Genomic DNA, 17556 nt, shown 5'->3' with positions numbered 1-17556 from the left:
AGCTTTGAGGGAAACAAACATTTTGCTTCTGAGCAGAATATTGCTGGGGCAATAACGTCCGAGGACCCTGAGGTTCCTGCTGGCTCTCCTGCACCCGCCAGCTCTGATGCTCCAGATGCCATGAGGGCTCAGTGACTTCCCTTTGTCCTTACAGGATGGAGGGGGAAGCCGAATACATCCTCCCTACCGAAACAAAATATGTTGGGGAAATGAAGGACGGCATGTTTCATGGCCAAGGAACCTTGTACTTCCCCAGTGGGAGCCGATACGATGCCATTTGGGAGAAAGGATTGGTCGTAAAGGTAATCAGCTGGGGAGGGAGTCTGCAGAGGGGAAAGCCTCAGACAGGAAGAGCCGCCCTGACACACACCCTGCCCTCCCCCTCTGCTGCTCTCTTCTCCCTCCTCTTGATCTTCAGGGCTCTGGAATCCTCTCCCTGTGGATCCAGAAGGGCTCCTGGACAGGCCATGATGAGTTTGAATCCTATTATGCCACCAAATGTGTGACCTTGGGCCCATGACCTCCCCTTTCTGAGACTCATGTTTCTTGTCTATAAACTGGGACAGTGGTTGTATTAGTATCATATTGCTGCTGTAACAAATTACTATAAACTCAGTGCCTTCAAACAACAGAAACTTATTATCTTATGATTCTGGACATCAGAAGTCTACAATAGGTCAGCAGGGCTGCATTCCTTCTGGAGGCTCTGTGGGAGGATCCACTTCCTTGCCTTTTCCAGCTTCTAGAAGTTGCCTGCATTCCTTGGCTCATGGCCATGCATCCCTCTGACCTTCACTTCCATCATCACATCTCCTCTCCCTCTGCTTTTATCATCACCCCGTCTTCTCTCACTCTGCCCCTCTTGCCTCCCTCTTATAAGGACCCCTGTGATTACACTGGGCCCACCTAGATAATCCAGGATAATCTCCCCACTTCAAGATCCTTGACTTAATCACATCTGCAAAGTCCCTTTTGCCATGTAAAGTTAACACATTCATAGGTTCAATGATTAGACGTGGACATCTTTGGGGGACCATGATTCCACCGGCCACGAGAGTACCAGGCATCTCCTAGGACGGTTATGAGAATAAATGAGGCAATATATGTGAGCAGTCTGCTCAGTACCTGGCACACAGTAGGCACTCAGTAAGTGTTAACTCCACCTTTACTATCGTGAGAAATCATCTAAGTCAGGAGTTCCTAGCCTGGGATTTGTGGGCCACAAGTAGAATTCAGGGAGTCAGTGAAATCTCCCAGTTTATTTACAAAAGCTTCTGTGTACATGTGACTATAATTTCTCCAGGGAAAGGATCTATAACTTTCATGGGATTATGGGCGTGTACAGGGGCTGGCTCATGACCTAAAAAAAGGTTAAGAAACACTCCTCGCTTTACAGCTTGGAGAATCTAAGCCCCAGGAAGGGGATGTGACTTACCCAAGGTCACCCAGTGAATTAATAGTATTGGAATTTCCACCCATGTTTCCTGATGCCCAGGCCAATGCGATGTCTACATCCTGAGGCTTCCTTCAGCACTAAGGCAGCAAAAGCTGAATGTACATGTTTGGACAAAGAGCCATGACTGAGGGCTCTGAACTTTCAAGCCCTGATAATAATAAAAGAATAATAGTAACATTTATTGACTGTTTACTATATGCCAGCCCTATGTTAAATGCTTTTCATGTACTATCTCACTGACTCTCGTTGAATCAATCCTATTAAATATACAGCATTATTTTCCAATTGGACGAAGGAGGAAACCGAGGGCTACCGAGGATAGGTCATCTGCCCAAGGTCACACAGTGAGTTGCGTATTTTGGGTGCCAGGACTTCATAACCACTCCTCCTAATCACCGCAGCCGTAATAGCTGTGATAGTTATCCCTTCTTTTCTATGGCGATGAAAAAGCCACCCCTTCCCTTGACTTTCGTCCTTCCTGGTGAGTGGGCTGTGGGTTCCTCGGACCTGTGTGTGCGCTCCGTATCTTCCAGGGCACGTACACCTTCTCAGACGGGCTGCAGTATGATGCTGAGAACTGGCATTACTGTGACAGCTACGATCGGAGGTTTTACACTGAGATCTGCTATGGCTTGAAGCCTGCAGGTACCCAGGCACCCTTCTTTCCCTTCACACCCAAATGGAGAGGAAGGTGAAAAGCGGCTCTGAATAAATGGGCCATTGAAGTGACCCACCCGAAGGAGAGCAGTATGGAGCAGGGCCACAGAATGCAGAAGCGCCAGGTTCTAGAATCAGAAAGGCCAGTCCTCAAAGCTCAGCTCCCCTGTACCAGCCGGGGACCAAGGGCAGTGCCTCCACCTTTCTGTGCCTCAGTGTTTCCCCTGCAATATGGGACAATAGCATCATTTACCCCACGTGTCTCGTAAATAAGATCACTCGTGTAAAGTGTCTACAGCAGTGTCTTGCACGCGCAGTAGGTGCACAGTACCTCTCAGCTGCTGTTATGCATCGGACCAGCTGTGGCAGCGATGTGGAACAGCACCGATGGAGCGTGTGCTCTGGGCATCGGGCGCCGGGTGAGGCCCTCTATGACCCCTGTCTCATAGAATCTCCAGATGACCCTGCCATGTCCGCCTTCCTAGTCCCACGTCACAGAGGAGGGAGCTGAGTCCACGTAGTCCAAACACGTGTCCAGTGGCAGAGCTCCCACGGGAGCCCATGTCTTCCTCTCTGAGGTCCCCTGCATCACGCTACGTCCCTTCAAAAATCGAGTTCCATCACAGAGGGCGACATCAGGGCTAGAGTCTGGATTCTGGCAGCTTAAGGGGCTCATCCTGTGTTTGTGAGACTCGTGTGAGGTCAGCTGAACCTCAAGAGGCTAGATTTCAGCACAGCCCCGACAACATATCCAAATGTGGGAAAATGACGTTGCAAACTGTAAAAAAAAAAAAAAAAAAAAAAATCCTAACATGAGATAATGTGGTGTAGTTGACAGAGCAGAGAGCTGGAAGGTCAGGGTTGGAGTCCTAGCATTCCCCCCCAGTAGCTGCATGAGCCTGGGCAGCTCAACCTCCCTGAGGACAGAAACCTCCAGAAAGCACTCAGGGTCGGAGTCAGTCAGTGCAAACCCTGGCTTTGTGACCTGGATCAGATAGTGGACCCGGTGAGACTCCTTCTCTCCCTTTGCTTTCCTGACACCTCACTCTCCCACTTTCTTTCTATCCCGTCTCCTTTGCAGCTCCTCCTCCCCTTAATTATCAATTTTGGGCTTCCCCACGGCTCTCCGGCTTAGGCCCTCTTCTGTCATCATTCTGTGCCTTCTTCCTACAAGTTGATTCACTTTTGAGCCTTCATTTAATTGAAATCAAAATCCCTGAGTCTCAGATTCCTGCATCCAGCTTCCCCAACACCTACGTTTGGTTGTCCCTCAATTTGCACCGAGTTCATTACCTTCCTCACCAGCTCCCTCTCCCCCAAGGACTGCTCCCCCAGAGACTGTCACTCCCCCCCACCCCCAGCCGAGATAAGCCCGATCCTGCCTCCTCCTACCGCCGTGTGCAATCCATCACCTAGTCCTACGGATTCTGCCTCTAAAATATATCCATTTGTTCATTAAACAAATATTTACCAAGCACCGCCATGTGCCCAGTTGAGTTTCTTCATCCTCTCTGCCGCTGCCCTATTCCAGACCTCCATCCTCTGCCCTTCTTTACCTGACCTCCTGAGATCCACGCTTGACCCCCTCTGGGCCATTCTCCACTCTGTGGTCACTTTCATCTTTGAAAACCGTGAATCTGATTGCCACCAGCCCTTCAGCGCCTCCTCACTACCCTGAAGATATGGTTCCACACTCTTAAAATGACCCGCGTTCTCTGGCTCTTGTGAGGTCCGCAGCCTCATCCCTCGCTCCCTACCCTTCTCGTATGTCCTCTCTGCTCCTCCAAGAGACCGTGCTCTTGCCTTTCCCTCTGCCTGGAATGCTCTAACCCTCTCACTTCACCCAAATAACTCCTTCCCACCCTTCAGGTCTTAGCTTAATGCCCCTTTCCTGGGACCCTTCCCTGAGTTCCCAGACTAGGCAAGTGCTCCCCATGAGAAATCACAGAGCAGCTGTGATCCACTCCCCCAGCTCTGTCGTGAGCATCTCTCAGGAGGAGCCGACTGTGAGCTCCTTGAGAGCAAAGGCTCCGTGTCCGCGGTGCTTAGCACATTGCCTGGCACATACGAGGTGCTCAGTAAAGACTTATTACCAAACAGGGACAATGATATTGACATCACAGTAGGAGGTGATGGGCGCACTCAGGGTAGTTACAGCAATGATGTTCACAGACGTTCCCTGAGCACCTGCTCTGTGGCAGACATTGGCTGGGCCCCGGGGGACCGGGAGCTTCGAGGACACAGTCTCTGCCTTCAAATAGCTGCCAGTCTGGATGCCACTGGAGAACCTTGTAAATGGCTCCCCCTGGCTTAGCGATGACTTTGTCATGAGCTCTTCACCCCAGCTGAGGCCTGTAGGCAAAGAGCTCCTGGCCTCAGGCCCTCAGCTCTCAAGCACAGCTTAGGTTTTGCCAAAGCTGCGTCTCTGCCAGTCTTGAGGCAGCGCACAACCTTCCTGCCACCACGCCTTCTCCTCCAGCGGCTCCTGGCTCAGCAGCTTTATCCTAAGTACGCACTTCCTTCCCAAGTCCCTCGGCACTCTGCTCACCTCTCCAAAAGCCCCCTCTCAGCCTCTGCGGCAGGCATTGTTAGGGCCGGGGGGGGGGGGGAGGGTTAAGGCTGCCCTTCTCCTCTCTGGGCATCCATGAGATGGGCTTTGGCAGGAGGCTTCGGGGAGAGAACGGCTGTGAAGCGCTTGGCGTGGAGTGTGCCCTCAGTAACCATCAGCCAGTAGTGTACCTGCTTATCCTCGTCAGCCAACCTCAGAGCACCGCCGTGTGCGGGACCCCGAGCTGTGAGTGTGGCGCTGCGCTCGGCAGGCATCCAGCCCTCAGTCCAGAGGACAGGGAATTACAGACCCACTAGTAGAAGGAAACCAAGAAGTTACTTATTCCAACCTTATCTCCTTTCCTCAGGCCTCAGCGTCCAAGAGAGACAACACACAGGGGTTATGACCTTAAAGGTACACCGACTCCTCTTTCCCTCCTGGTGGTTCCAATGTCCCCGGTCCTGGGAGGCGGTGCCCAGGCCCTCTCCTCCCCTGATATCAGCAGCTTAATGTATAGGCTGCAGAGCTCAGTATCTAACCTTGGGCAAGTTATTTGACCTCTCTGAGCCTCAGTTTTCTTATCTGTAAAATGGGACCACAGGGTTGCTATGAGGATTAAGCGAAATAGTAGGAGTCAAGCACTTAGCACAATGCCTGGCAGCTATTTTGGTAGTTTTGGTCAGGGTTCTTCATCACCTGATCCTTGCCCACCCGACCCGTTTCTTTCCTGCTGTTTTCCTTACACACACCCTGTTCCACAAGGCTTCCTGAGCGAGGCATGAAGGCTCATGTCTTGTGGCCTTTGCTCACACCTTGAATGCCATTCCTCTCCCAGACAATGCCTTTCTAGCTATGTGGCCGACTCTGACACATCCTCAGGGTCTCTCTGATTCCAGAACCTGTGCCCTTTTCATGGTGTCCCTAGAAATAGAGGATGGGGTCAAGGGAAGAAGATAGGGGGATGTCCACGTCTAATCATGAATGTGGTATGTGTTATGAATGAATGTGTTAACCTATGAATGTGTTAACTTTACATGGCAAAAGGGACTTTGCAGATGTGATTAAGTCAAGGATCTTGAAGTGGGGAGGTTATCCTGGATTATCTAGGTGGGCCCAGTGTAATCACAGGGGTCCTTATAAGAGGGAGGCAAGAGGGTCAGAGTGAGAGAAGACGAGGTGATGATAAAAGCAGAGGGAGAGGAGATGTGATGATGGAAGTGAAGGTCAGAGGGATGCATGGCCATGAGCCAAGGAATGCAAGCAACTTAGTTTCCCAGACCCTACTCCTGGAGCCATTTTCAGGAAGTTCCTCTGGGGCCCTAAGTGTGGTGCTTTTGCCCTGTACCCTGATAGGGAGTGTGTGGTCTAGAAATGGGGCCGGATTGTCACATGAGCAACCAGCCAAAAGTGGACTTTAGGTTGGGACTGGGTTTGGCCTTGGTGGTGAGTTAATGATCCATGATATCCTTTCAAGGTATCTCTCAACTCACCAGTACGGACCCGCCTAGAAAAATCCCTCCAGGCTGTTATGACTGTGGAGACGGCTTCTATAACCCGACCACGAGGATTGTCAAGGACTATAAGAATCGCTTTCTGAGAAATGCAGGTATGTGGCACATGTTTTCTCTTCTCTCATCACACATAGGTTTGGTCTATGGCCATACCACCCTGAACGTGCCCAATCTCGTCTGATCACATGTAGGTTTGTGCACACGTGTGCACACACATGCATGCATTTAGCGAGAAAGAAGCTTTTGCCAATAATTGATTGTCCGAAAATTGACAAAAATTGATTGTCTGAATGTTTCACTCTTTGGAATTCTCATGGCTGACAAGTCTATACTTAGTCACAGAGTAGGGCAGAGGACATTAGTGGCCTAACTGTGACAGCACATAAGTGTAGCACTGAAAGGATTCAAGTACTTATCTTTGCATGCTTCCCTGCAGCTAATAAGTGCCTGCTGTATGCTAGACACTCTGCTTGGTCTGGGCACCAAAGCTAGCCACAAACCCCTTCCTCGTGGAGCTTATGTTTGGCAAATAGCAGACAAGTACTATGAACAGTTACTTGCATCATGGAATAAGCATAATGAAAGGGAAAAACATGGCCCTAAATGGTGGTGGGGGGTAGTGGAGATGGGAATGGGGTCCCAGAGAGGTGGGAGTGATGCTGTGAGAGCACAAAGAAGTGGTATCTAATCCAGAACTGGAAATTCCGAGAAGGATTCAGGAAGGAAATAGCTAATCTGAGACCCAAAAAATGATGCGGAGTTGACCCTAAGGTGTGGGGAGAGGTTTTTCAGCCAGAGGAACCAGCACAGGTAAAGGCCTGGAAAGTGAGTGATGCCATGTGGTCCAAGATGACTGCTGGCCCCTCAGCCTGGGGAGTACCTTGGAGGATCCAGAACCTCAGTTTGGTGAGTGAACAGAAGCTGATCAGACTGAGAAGGTCACTTACAGTGACCAAACTTGCAAGAGGTTCAATGTACAAATAAGAACAAGAACATTTTCCTTTAACACTGTGATTCCTAACCCTTCTCTTTTCTGGAGTCATAATCCCACTAGGAATAACCAAAACTACGGACCCTCTTCGTAGAAAAATGCCCACATATGCACGCACGCACACACACACACACGCGCGCGTGCACACACACACACACACACACACACACACATATGCATTTTGCATATAGTCTTAAGGGGTTGATGGTTCCCCTAAAGACCCAAGTCAAGAAACCCTACTGTGTAATGAGAAAGAAACTGCCAGGTAGACCAGAAGGCCTGGGTTGGCTGCTGAGTGTCTCCACTCCCTGTAGGGAAATTTACTCAGTAATTCAATGATGATCAGAAAGTTGCCTTGCGGTGCTGGAATAAGCGCAAAGGGAATCGTCAGCTGATGTTGTGGCTGAATCCTGGAGCTGAGATACCCCTCGCCCACTGGGTTCTCCTGGGGGAACATAGCAAATGCTTGTATTCCAAGTCCCTGGCACTTTTCTCTGACTTCTCATCTTCCATTAACAGAGTGTACTATATAGAACACTAATTCTGCTGGATATAAATAGGCTCCCATGAAGTTTCTTGATCAAATCAACTAAGGAGATACTGAGTTAAGTAATACTAAGCAGTTTTACTTACTGAAGGGCTTCTCAGGACCTTTAATATGCTGGTATACTTTGTAGTTTTCCTTCCCGGCACTTATTTCATCTGTAATTAAATACTCACTTGTGTAATGAATTGCTTACTGTCTGCCTCACCCACTAGACGGTAAGGTCCCTGAGAGCAGGGCCTCTGTCTGTCTTGTCTCCACTTGTACCTGTCCAGTGTCCAGTCAGAAAAACAAAGAATTTAATATCAGGAAATTGGTTATTAAGTAAGTACTGGAGAGCTGAAAAATCTAAAGGAAGACATTGAGGTGACAGAGAAAGTAACTGCAGGAAGCAGCTACCACCTCAAAACTGCGGGGGCGGGGGGGGGGAAGCAAGAGATTGGGTTATTAGAATGTAGATTGATAGAGGCCCCCCCAACCAGGAGCTGCATCCCAGACTTGTGAGGAGGGGGCGCTGCCCAGGAGGGCCTCTGGAGAGACAGCACAGTGACGCTGATTCTAGGAGCGTGGGGAAAGCTGGAAACTGGAAGTGAAAGGCCACTGCTGAGACACTGACCAGAACAACAAGCAAAACAGGAAAGAGCGTGTCCCCTCCCCCTCTGTCTGCCTCGAAGCACCTGACTGGGGGCCAGCTGGCAAAGGGGAAATATCCTCCACGTGGTCCCAGTCCCAGCATCGCCAAGCAGAGTGTAGAAAGGTGGGCTTGGAGTTGAGGGTCAGTAGCTTCATAACTGGCCCCATCAACTGCTTTTTGTTGCTCAGCATCCAAACACAGTCTTCTCTGCTGCAAAGATAACATGTTTATGCTTTTTTGTATTACAAGTTGCAACTATCCTTCCTACTAATACAAAGATGCTCTCACCACCTCCTCGGAGAGGGGAGACCTTAAACCCAATAGACGTTGCATCCATCTTTGAGCGATGTTATCCCTTGACAGACCTGCCTAATCTACAACCTACACGCCACTGCCAAGAATCTTCCTATAAAATATTAAGGGGAAAAGAGGAAAGAAGAGAAAAAAAATTAGTTAATAACAGCAAATATGTCGATAGATAAATGATATAGCTACTGTTATACATAAACATACAAGCAAGGAAGAAAAGCTATATCGTCGATACAGTCCTCTTTCTATAACTGGTCATGAGGCTGTAGTCAATACTTATAAATTCCTTTTTCTATTATAAATTCCATGTTCCATTTGCTTTCTGCCTGCATTTCAGTTGGTCTGGTTTTTTAACAGGTAGGGCGACCCAAACCTTCATTCTTGAGGGGTCTGAATCCTTACTGGTCCTGCCTTTTTTGGTTGTTTCGTTGGTTGGTTTAGTTCTGCATTCATTTTTACTATTGGCAGTGGAAGTACTAAGAAGTGCCCTAGAGAACCCCCTTGGGTTCCATACAGCGTCTCCTTTCCCCAGTAACAGCAACCCAATTTCCACCTGGCAATCGAGATCCCTCACTCCAGCCAGAAATGTATTCCCCTACTTTGCCTGTTGTTTCAGTGGCATAAGGTGCCAAAATGGCTAGGTGGCTGTTTCCACTTCCAGTTCAATCGAACCATTGTTGTATCACTTGGTGGGACCATTTCTCCTTGAGAACTAAGGCCTCTGAACCAGTAAAGTTCAAAGTTACAGGAGAAAGGAAGCAAAATTTTTTCTTAAAAACTGGCACACTGCTGTAGCTCCAGCACCAAGCACAGACCCAGGCACATATTAGGTGCTCATTAACTGTATATGAAAAAAATAAATTAAGGAATGAGTGTGTACTGTGAATCTCTACCAGAGAGATATATTTACATCATTTCCTAAAATTATTTGACCATAAAATTAGTTGGGAGATGGGGCAGCAGGGAGAATTTTTATGGCACTAGTGTTTTGGGGAATTCTGCGTTAGCATAATCTTTCTTCAGTTGTTGTACAATACAACTGATGCATTTTCAGTTTTCTAGATTTGAATTGTATTCCAGTCTTGCCTCACTGAGAGGACATGCTGGTCCTGTGCAGGTTCACAGACTGGTGGAGAAGACAGATACAAAAAAATATGATCACAGTATCATGAGATATGGGCCCTGGTTGGGGGAAGCCCTGGAGAATGGTGCAGGGGGGGATGAGGAGGGGGAATTGATCACCTGGCCGGGATGGAGGGTGTCAGTCAGGAAAAATGTCCCAGAAGTGATAGGTCTTTTTTTTGGCTGCGCCGCATGGCATGTGGGATCTTAGTTCCCCCACTAGGGATCAAACCCGCGGCCCCTGCAGTGGAAGTGCAGAGTCCTAACCACTGGACCACCAGGGAATTCCCCAAGTGATGGGTCTTAAAGGATGAGTAGGGGTCTCATAAACAGGATCGTTGGGGAAGGGCATTCCAGGCACAGGGAGCAGCATGGGCAAAGACACAGAGGCATGAATGTGCATGGTGTGACTGGGGAATCAGAAATTGTGGTTCCCAGAATCCTGTGGGCAAAAGCCATGCTTGATGACAAACTTTAAAATGCATCATGGGGATGCACAGAGGATTTTAGGGCAGTGAAAATACTATGGATGACACTATGATGATGGATACATGTCATTATACATCTGTCCAAACCCATAGAATATACAACACCAAGAGTGAACCCTAATGTCACCTAAGGACTTTGGGTGATTATGACGTGTCCATGTAGGTTCATCAGTGGTAACAAATGTACCATCTGGTGGGAGATGTTCATAATGGGGGAGACCGTGCATGTGTGGGGCAGGGAATATATGGGCAATCTCTGTACCTGCCTCTCAATTTTATTGTGAACCTAAAACTGCTCTAAAAAATTAAGTCATTTAAAAAACTGCATCGGGGAAGGGAAGGCCATTCTTAGAAGGGCAGACACTGATGATTGTTTGGGTGACAAATATTTATTGACCAGTTGCTATAGGTCGGGCTCTGTGTTAGGCATGAAGGTGACAGCGGCATCCTAGAGGCTCTCAGGCAGCAAGAGGAAGTGACAGTGAAATGGATCGTGACAGTTCAGAGTTGCTGCAAGAGAACCTCGTGCGGATCCCAAACCCTGGAGGCCAGCAGGCCAGGGAGGTTTTCTGGAAAAAGCAAGATCTAATGTGAAACCTAAATAAGAGCAAACAAGTGCATCAGGGTTGGGAAGAGTGTTAAAGGCAGAGGGAACAGGATGTGCGAAGGATTAGAGATGGGGGAGAGCGCTGCACATCTAAGAGGCTACAGGTCGTTGAGGAGCGTGAGACACCAATATGTCAGGGGAAAGAGAGCAGGAGAGGAGGCCCAAGAGGGCAGGAGGAAAGCTCACAGGTGTCTTTTCACCTGAGGGCCGTGGGGGAGTAAGGGAAGGTTTTAGGCAAGTGGAATAGTAACTGATTTGTCCATTAGAAAGATTTCTCTTGTTACATTAGAAAAGGGGCCAAGGGATAGGAAATGGGAGATCCCTCCAGCAAGATGGCAAGAGAGGGGCATCTGAAGGGCCACGGGCCCCAGGTTCCAGGCTGCCTGCTGGCTGACCCTGGGCCAGTGCCTTCCCTCTCTAGGCCCCTTTCTCTTCATCTGTAAAATGAGATGGTTGAACTGGATAATTTCTAGGGTACTTCTAACCTTAAGAGTCTATGATGGAGGAGAAAGGGAGCCAAGGGGTATTTTGGTCCTGATATTATAGGACAGATCAAGTTCAGAGTGTCCTGAAAACCACTAAAAAGGGGTCTCTGGTAGTAGCCACCTGGTCATTACCCTTGACTCACCTCACCCTGCCGGGGACTGACGTGGCCTCTGTCCATCTTCTGTTTTCCCCCGGGGCCCTTTCTCCCCTGCATCCCAATCTGCCCCGTAAATGGTGCTTCCTGTTGGCGTCCTGGAGGCTCAGGACCGCTGGCCGCGTGGGCCTGAGGCGGGTGACTGAGGCCATCCCAGAGTAAACACAGTGGCCTAAGCCACTGCTATTAAGAGGCACATGCCACCTGGGTGGGTCAGAGCCGGGGATGCTGTTTTTATAGGAGGTCACAGGTGGGGCACCAGCAGAAGGGTCGCCTTTCGCTCTGAACTGCCTCTGGGCAGAGAGAAAGCCCTGGACGGCTAAGCTGCAAATTGCTAGGCTGTGAGCACGCTTGACAGATCCAGGTTTGCTAGACATGGGTTTCCAAGTGTGCCTTTCTTCACTGGAAAGGACAGTACCTACTGCTGGATCACTGTGAGAGTTTAAATCCATCCTTCCGCTCATCCAAAAGTCTTTGAGTGCCTGCAGTGCGCCAGGCTTTGGGGAGCAAGGCAGGCAAGAATTCTCTCAAACTGTGGCTGTCAAACCTTTGGACCTTGGCTCGTATCAGAAATGATTTACATCATGACCCAGAACACTCACGTATGTATTCTTACATGAGATGTGCTATGATCGTTTCTATTCAGGTTTTTTTTGGCCTTACGGCGCAGCATGTGGGATCTTAGTTCCCCAACCAGGGATCGAACCCGCACCCCCTGCACTGGAACCGCGGAGTCTCAACCACTGGACACCCAGAGAAGTCCGTATTTTCTACTCAGTTTTTTAAAATGACGGTTGCTATGCACTAAATTGATTTCACAACCTTCTTAAGGGTCAGGACCATTGTTCTAGGCAGCCTTCCCCGACCAACCCCTCCCTCCCCGCCCCCCGGCCTCCCTCCATCCTGTCTGTGTGAGATGTCCCGCCTCTGTGCTCCCACAAGCCTCACAGCACTTAGCCCATGACAGTAGAAGAATCTCTATTTGCCTATCTTCCCCACTAGACTAAGAGCTTCTTGAGGGCGGGGGCCATGTGTCTGTGTCTGATTCAGCCCTGGGTGTTCTGCACCTCACACGGGTCCCACAAGTTGGAGGTGATTCAACGTTTGTGAAAGAAAAGCAGGCAGGCGGGCAGAGGACCTCCCTACAAGTCTCTCAGATTCTTCAACAAATTATACAAAATTCAGTCCCCGGCACATAATAGACAACTTATTTGCAATAATAAATATAAGCCGTTATATTTCTCTGCACCTCCAAGTTTGAAAAGCTTAAGCATTAGAGATCTCAAACCAGTGGCTCTCAAGCCAGAGTTTTTGTTTGGCTGGCCCCATGTTTGAAATGGCATGGGTTTGGGCACCAACAGGGGGCAAGCACTGCCCAGGTTCCCACCACTCCCTGCTGTCTGACCCCCATTAGCGCCTGTCATTGTTTGGGGCAGGGTGGGGGGATCGCGCCATGCCGCAACTTGCAGGATCTTAGTTCCCCAAGCAGGGATTGAACCCCGGCCCACGCAGTGAAAGCACCGAGTCCTAACCACTGGACCACCAGGGAATTCCCAGCATCTGTCATTTCTTTAAGGCACCCACCTTAAAGCCTTTGAGCTTATGAGCCCTGCATCTCCTGGGAAGTCTACATGCATCCTGTGAGCTGGGAATGGGTGTGCCCTGAGATGAGGAATCCAGGTCAGGGAGTGATGAATGACAGACTGGTGATGGTGAAGCTGGAATTCTAACCCACTCCCGTCTTCCTACACGTCCTGTGGTCTTTCCACTCCCCCCTGATGCTGCCTCTGTTGGGACCATAAAACCATAAAAGACGGCAACTCAATGGGGGCAATATTGCAATCAACACAGCAGACACAAAACAGAACAGAGACTGAGTTAGGAGCTCCCTCCCGCAGGAGGCTTGAGAGCGGGAAGAGGTCAGAGAGATAGCGTGGTGCGGTGGAGAAATGCCCAGGACCTAGAATACACACATCCGGCCGTCCTCTGGTCCCGGATCCACCACTGGCCAGCTAGGTGGCCATGGGTAGCTTACTTCTTGTCTCCTCTTGGAGCCTGTTTCCTCATCTGTAAAATGAGCATTATAGTAGTTCTTAATCTGGAGGAATCGTGGTTAGAAAAGATGGAGTTAAGTAAGCAAAGTACATAGCACAGCACCCAGCTCAAGGCACGTGTCCAGCGATTGGTAGTTGTGGCTGTTATCATTGTGCTAATTACTGGCTCTGGCTGGGGGAGAGAGAGGAGAGTAAGCCCTGGGGTTTGTTAAGATTTCTCTAGGTGTTTGAGAGGGGAGAAGGCTCTGAGGGGACATGTGATTGGACGTGCTAGGTCTCTCTGCCTCCTCAGGGGTTTTGCTGGGGAAATGAAATCTTGCTGAAACTCCGGGGTCTGCAGACTCTTGACTATGGTGTTCAGAGTGCCAGTCTACCTCTCACCCCCCTGTCTCTTCCCACCCCATGGTCCAGCCCAAGCAGACTAGCTGCCCTCCATTGATCAACATGGCTCTATTCTCACATCGTATGTTCCCCCCGCCGAGAATGCCCTTCCCCCTCTCTCCCCTCCGTCACAGTCCTCGTCTCTCCATGCTCAGCACACAACAGAAGGCCGTGGTTCACCTGCAAGCCCGGAAGAACGGCATGCAGCTTCACCTGCGCGTCCACAGCTCAGGGTCCCGAAGCTGGGAGAGGAATGCACACCGAGGAGGCTCCTTACCAGGCCCTCGCTAAGTGCCTTACCTGCTTATCTCTGCTCTTCCCAGCATCCCCGGTGGGGAGTTTTCAGGAGCCAGAGTTTGCAATGAGAAGATCTGGTCTCAAATAGGTTAATAACTTGCTCCCAGTCACACAGCTGGCAACAGAGTCGAGTGGAACCCAACTCTGCCCAAACCCTCTTCTTTTCCTTCTTCTTGCCAGCTTTGTGTCCTAGCTTATTCTTTCTTTTTTTATATATCTTTTAATTTATTTATTTATTTTTGGCTGCTACTCTGCGTTGCAGTGCGCGGGCTTCTCGCTGAGGTGGCTCCTGTTGTTGCAGAGCACGGGCTCTAGGCGCACAGGCTTCAGTAGTTGTGGCACGTGGGCTCAGTAGTTGTGGCTCGCAGGCTCTAGAGCTCAGGCTCAGTAGCTGTGGCGCACAGGCTTAGTTGCTCCGCGGCATGTGGGATCTTCCCGGACCAGGGCTCGAACCCATGTCCCCTGCATCGGAAGGCAGATTCTTAACCACTGCACCACCAGGGAAGTCCCTGTCCTAGCTTATTCTTTACTCGGCATCTCCGCTCCCAGACAGGGCTGTGTCTCATTCACAGGTGCTCCTGCACCAAGCACAGTTCCTGGTACCAGCGGGGGAGCTCAGTGATGCTCTAAATGAATGAAAAGGTCCATTTGAGAGTCTTGAGACAAGAACACCACAGTCCCCAAATGAGATGCTACCTTTTTTAAAAAGGGCCCTTTACAGACGGTGGGCCAGTAGGGAAGCACTGGAAGACATTTGGGATAGTTACCTTTAACATAGTGGGAAATTGGGAGATAACTCTAACCCTCAGCCCTGCTACTGTCCCCTTTCGTTCCTCTCAGGAGGGATGCGCCTGAGCCGTGCTGGCAGTGTGTACATCTCTTCGAGTAGCTGTTGCTTGCCTCAACGTTACTATCAGGAATCATTTGCAAAATAGCTGCACCACTAAGCCTTCCTCCCTCCCCGCAATTAATGACACCCCATGCGCGTGTCTCAGATGAAAGGCACATTATTAATATTCAAAGGAAAAAACCCTCGTAACCATTTTAACATATACAACTAACAATGAACTAAATTTGCTTTGTGGAAGACAGAGAGTGAGCATCCCAAATTAGTTTATGTAAAAGCTGAAATTCCTCCCCGAAAGGTCTCAGTACCATCCTCAAAGAATATCCTGATCATCAGAAATGCTGTCAAGATTCCCGCCAACATTATCCCCTTTGTTGTCTGAAATGTTGAATCAAGCACATCTGGCAAATGTCCTAGAGCTCACAAATCTTTCAAACAGCGTATAATTCCCAACGGTTAAAGAGAGAACGCCACCGCTTAATCGTGCGCCTCTTCAAAATAGCACCAACTTTCCTTCAATCAGAAACAATGGCTTGGGCTTCTTAAAAATATCGCATACCAGTGATTATTTGCGGAGAGGGCCCCTTTGCGTTTGAACCTGTAGGTTTCAGACAGAATTTAAAATCAAGATCACGAGCCTCGTTTGAATGTATGCGCGGGTAAACGGACAATGGGAAGAAGCAGGGGTGTGAATCGGTGTGCAAAGAGTGACCTGGCCTGGGTGATTCGGAGTCTTTTGGAGGTGACAGCTGGCTCCACCAGAATGAGGATGGAGAGGATGAAGGTGATAGGGGGGTGGGGTGACAGGTGGCATTGACTGAGCCTTGACCCTGCACCAGACACTCAACTACAGGGGTGCGGTGTATTCGCATGATCCCTGTTTGACAAATGAGGAAACTGAGGCTCGGTGAAGTTAAAGAATTTCCCCAGAAAATTTGGCAGACACTGGGATTCACACTTGGGCTCATCTGCCTCCAGAGATTTGCCTCTTTCCACTTTGCCCAGCCAACTCCAAGACTGTCTGTCCACAGAGGTCTGGGCACGGAGCTCCCAGACATTGGTGTTTATCTGCTCCCCACCCAACTTTTAAAAAGCTGCATAGTGAGCACCTAGAAGTGAAAGACCACTTGGCCTTCTAAAGTTTTTCTGGTATTATTTAAACAGTTGAGAACTAGAAACATCCCAAATGTCCAGCAGGAGGGAACCCATTAAATAATACATGCTATAGCCTCGGGAATTCCCTGGAGGTCCAGTGGTTAGGACTCAGTGCTTTCACTGCCGTGGGCCCGGGGTTCGATCCCTGGTCAGGGAACTAAGGTCCTGCAAGCTGCATGGTGCGGCCAAGTAAAAGATAATATATGATATAGGCTTACAATAAAATACAGTGCAGCCATTAAAATGGCAGTGAAGGAATGGATCTCTTGATATACAAAGGTATCCATAGTTTATTTCAGGTGAAAAAGCAGGATAATAATAATAACCACCATTTACTGAGTGCTTACTATGTTCCAGGCACTGGTTTGAGCACTTTGCATAATTGATTTTCTTTTATCTAAGAAATAGTTGTCTTTATTATTTCCATTTTACAGATGATGAAACTGAGGTGAGGTGAAATGCTTTGCCCAAAGTTACCCGGGTAATAGGTGGCAGGGCTGGAATTTGAATCCAGGTCTAGCTGACTCAGAGGTAAAGATGACATTTGAGCTGGTTCTGAATGAGAAGCTGGAGTTTATTAGTGAAAGAAAGAAAGAACCAAGGGCCTTCCTTGTGGCTCAGAGACATAAAAATATCCAAGGAGTGTAAGATGGCAGTAGTGGTTCTTTTTCCCTAGATAGTCCTCTGCCCACTTTATTGCTCAAAAACTGGCCAAGGAACACGAGTCTTTCAATGCCACCAACAAACCAAGGCTCTTCTCATCTTGAAGCCTCTGCCTCCACCTGACCGGTGAGAAAGCTGAGACCCAGAGAGGGCAGATGACATGCCGGACCCCACACAGCCTGTCTGTGGTAGGGCCGGGGCTGGACCCGCCTTCCCACCAGCCAGCCAGGGCTCCTTCGGCAAACCCAGGCTGTCCCCCACCCTACTTCCCCCGCGGTTTCTGCAAAATGGCCGAGCGAGTCTCCTGCCCCGCCCCCTCCTGCTGTCATCTCTCCTCGAGACAAAAGGCAATTTACCCAAATGTTATAATCACCTGGATGCTGGCACGCAGGGCCATGCCTGCCATATCTGCGATACTGTTAGCAGCACCATAGTGAAGGCTTTGTGGAGGGATAATATCACATTGTAACTGCCGAAGAAAATGCCCACACGGATCACAGATCCCGGCATCTGCTTTAAGCAAAAGGGGTATGAAGGGAATTATGAGTATCAAATGCCTTCACTGTGCCAGGGACTTACCACATCCCAGCCCTTTGAGGAATGCATCATTATCCCTATTTGGCAGATGGGGAAACTGAGCCTCAGAGAGTAA

At 49.3% G+C, this 17556-nt stretch overlaps 1 protein-coding gene across 1 annotated transcript in view; it reads left to right on the top strand.

The window, feature by feature from the left end:
* MORN5 (MORN repeat containing 5) overlaps window positions 1–17556 on the top strand; it is a 33453-nt gene that overhangs the window by 3588 nt on the left and 12309 nt on the right. Inside the window, exons 2-4 of the mRNA XM_068553630.1 lie at window positions 155–302; window positions 1990–2101; window positions 6136–6267. Coding sequence (XP_068409731.1) covers window positions 155–302; window positions 1990–2101; window positions 6136–6267 — 392 coding nt within the window. The remainder of the gene's footprint in view (window positions 1–154; window positions 303–1989; window positions 2102–6135; window positions 6268–17556) is intronic.

Source organism: Eschrichtius robustus, chromosome 10, assembly GCF_028021215.1.
Source record: "Eschrichtius robustus isolate mEscRob2 chromosome 10, mEscRob2.pri, whole genome shotgun sequence".
NCBI lineage: Eukaryota > Metazoa > Chordata > Mammalia > Artiodactyla > Eschrichtiidae > Eschrichtius > Eschrichtius robustus.
This window is presented reverse-complemented; position numbering and strand designations above follow the sequence as displayed.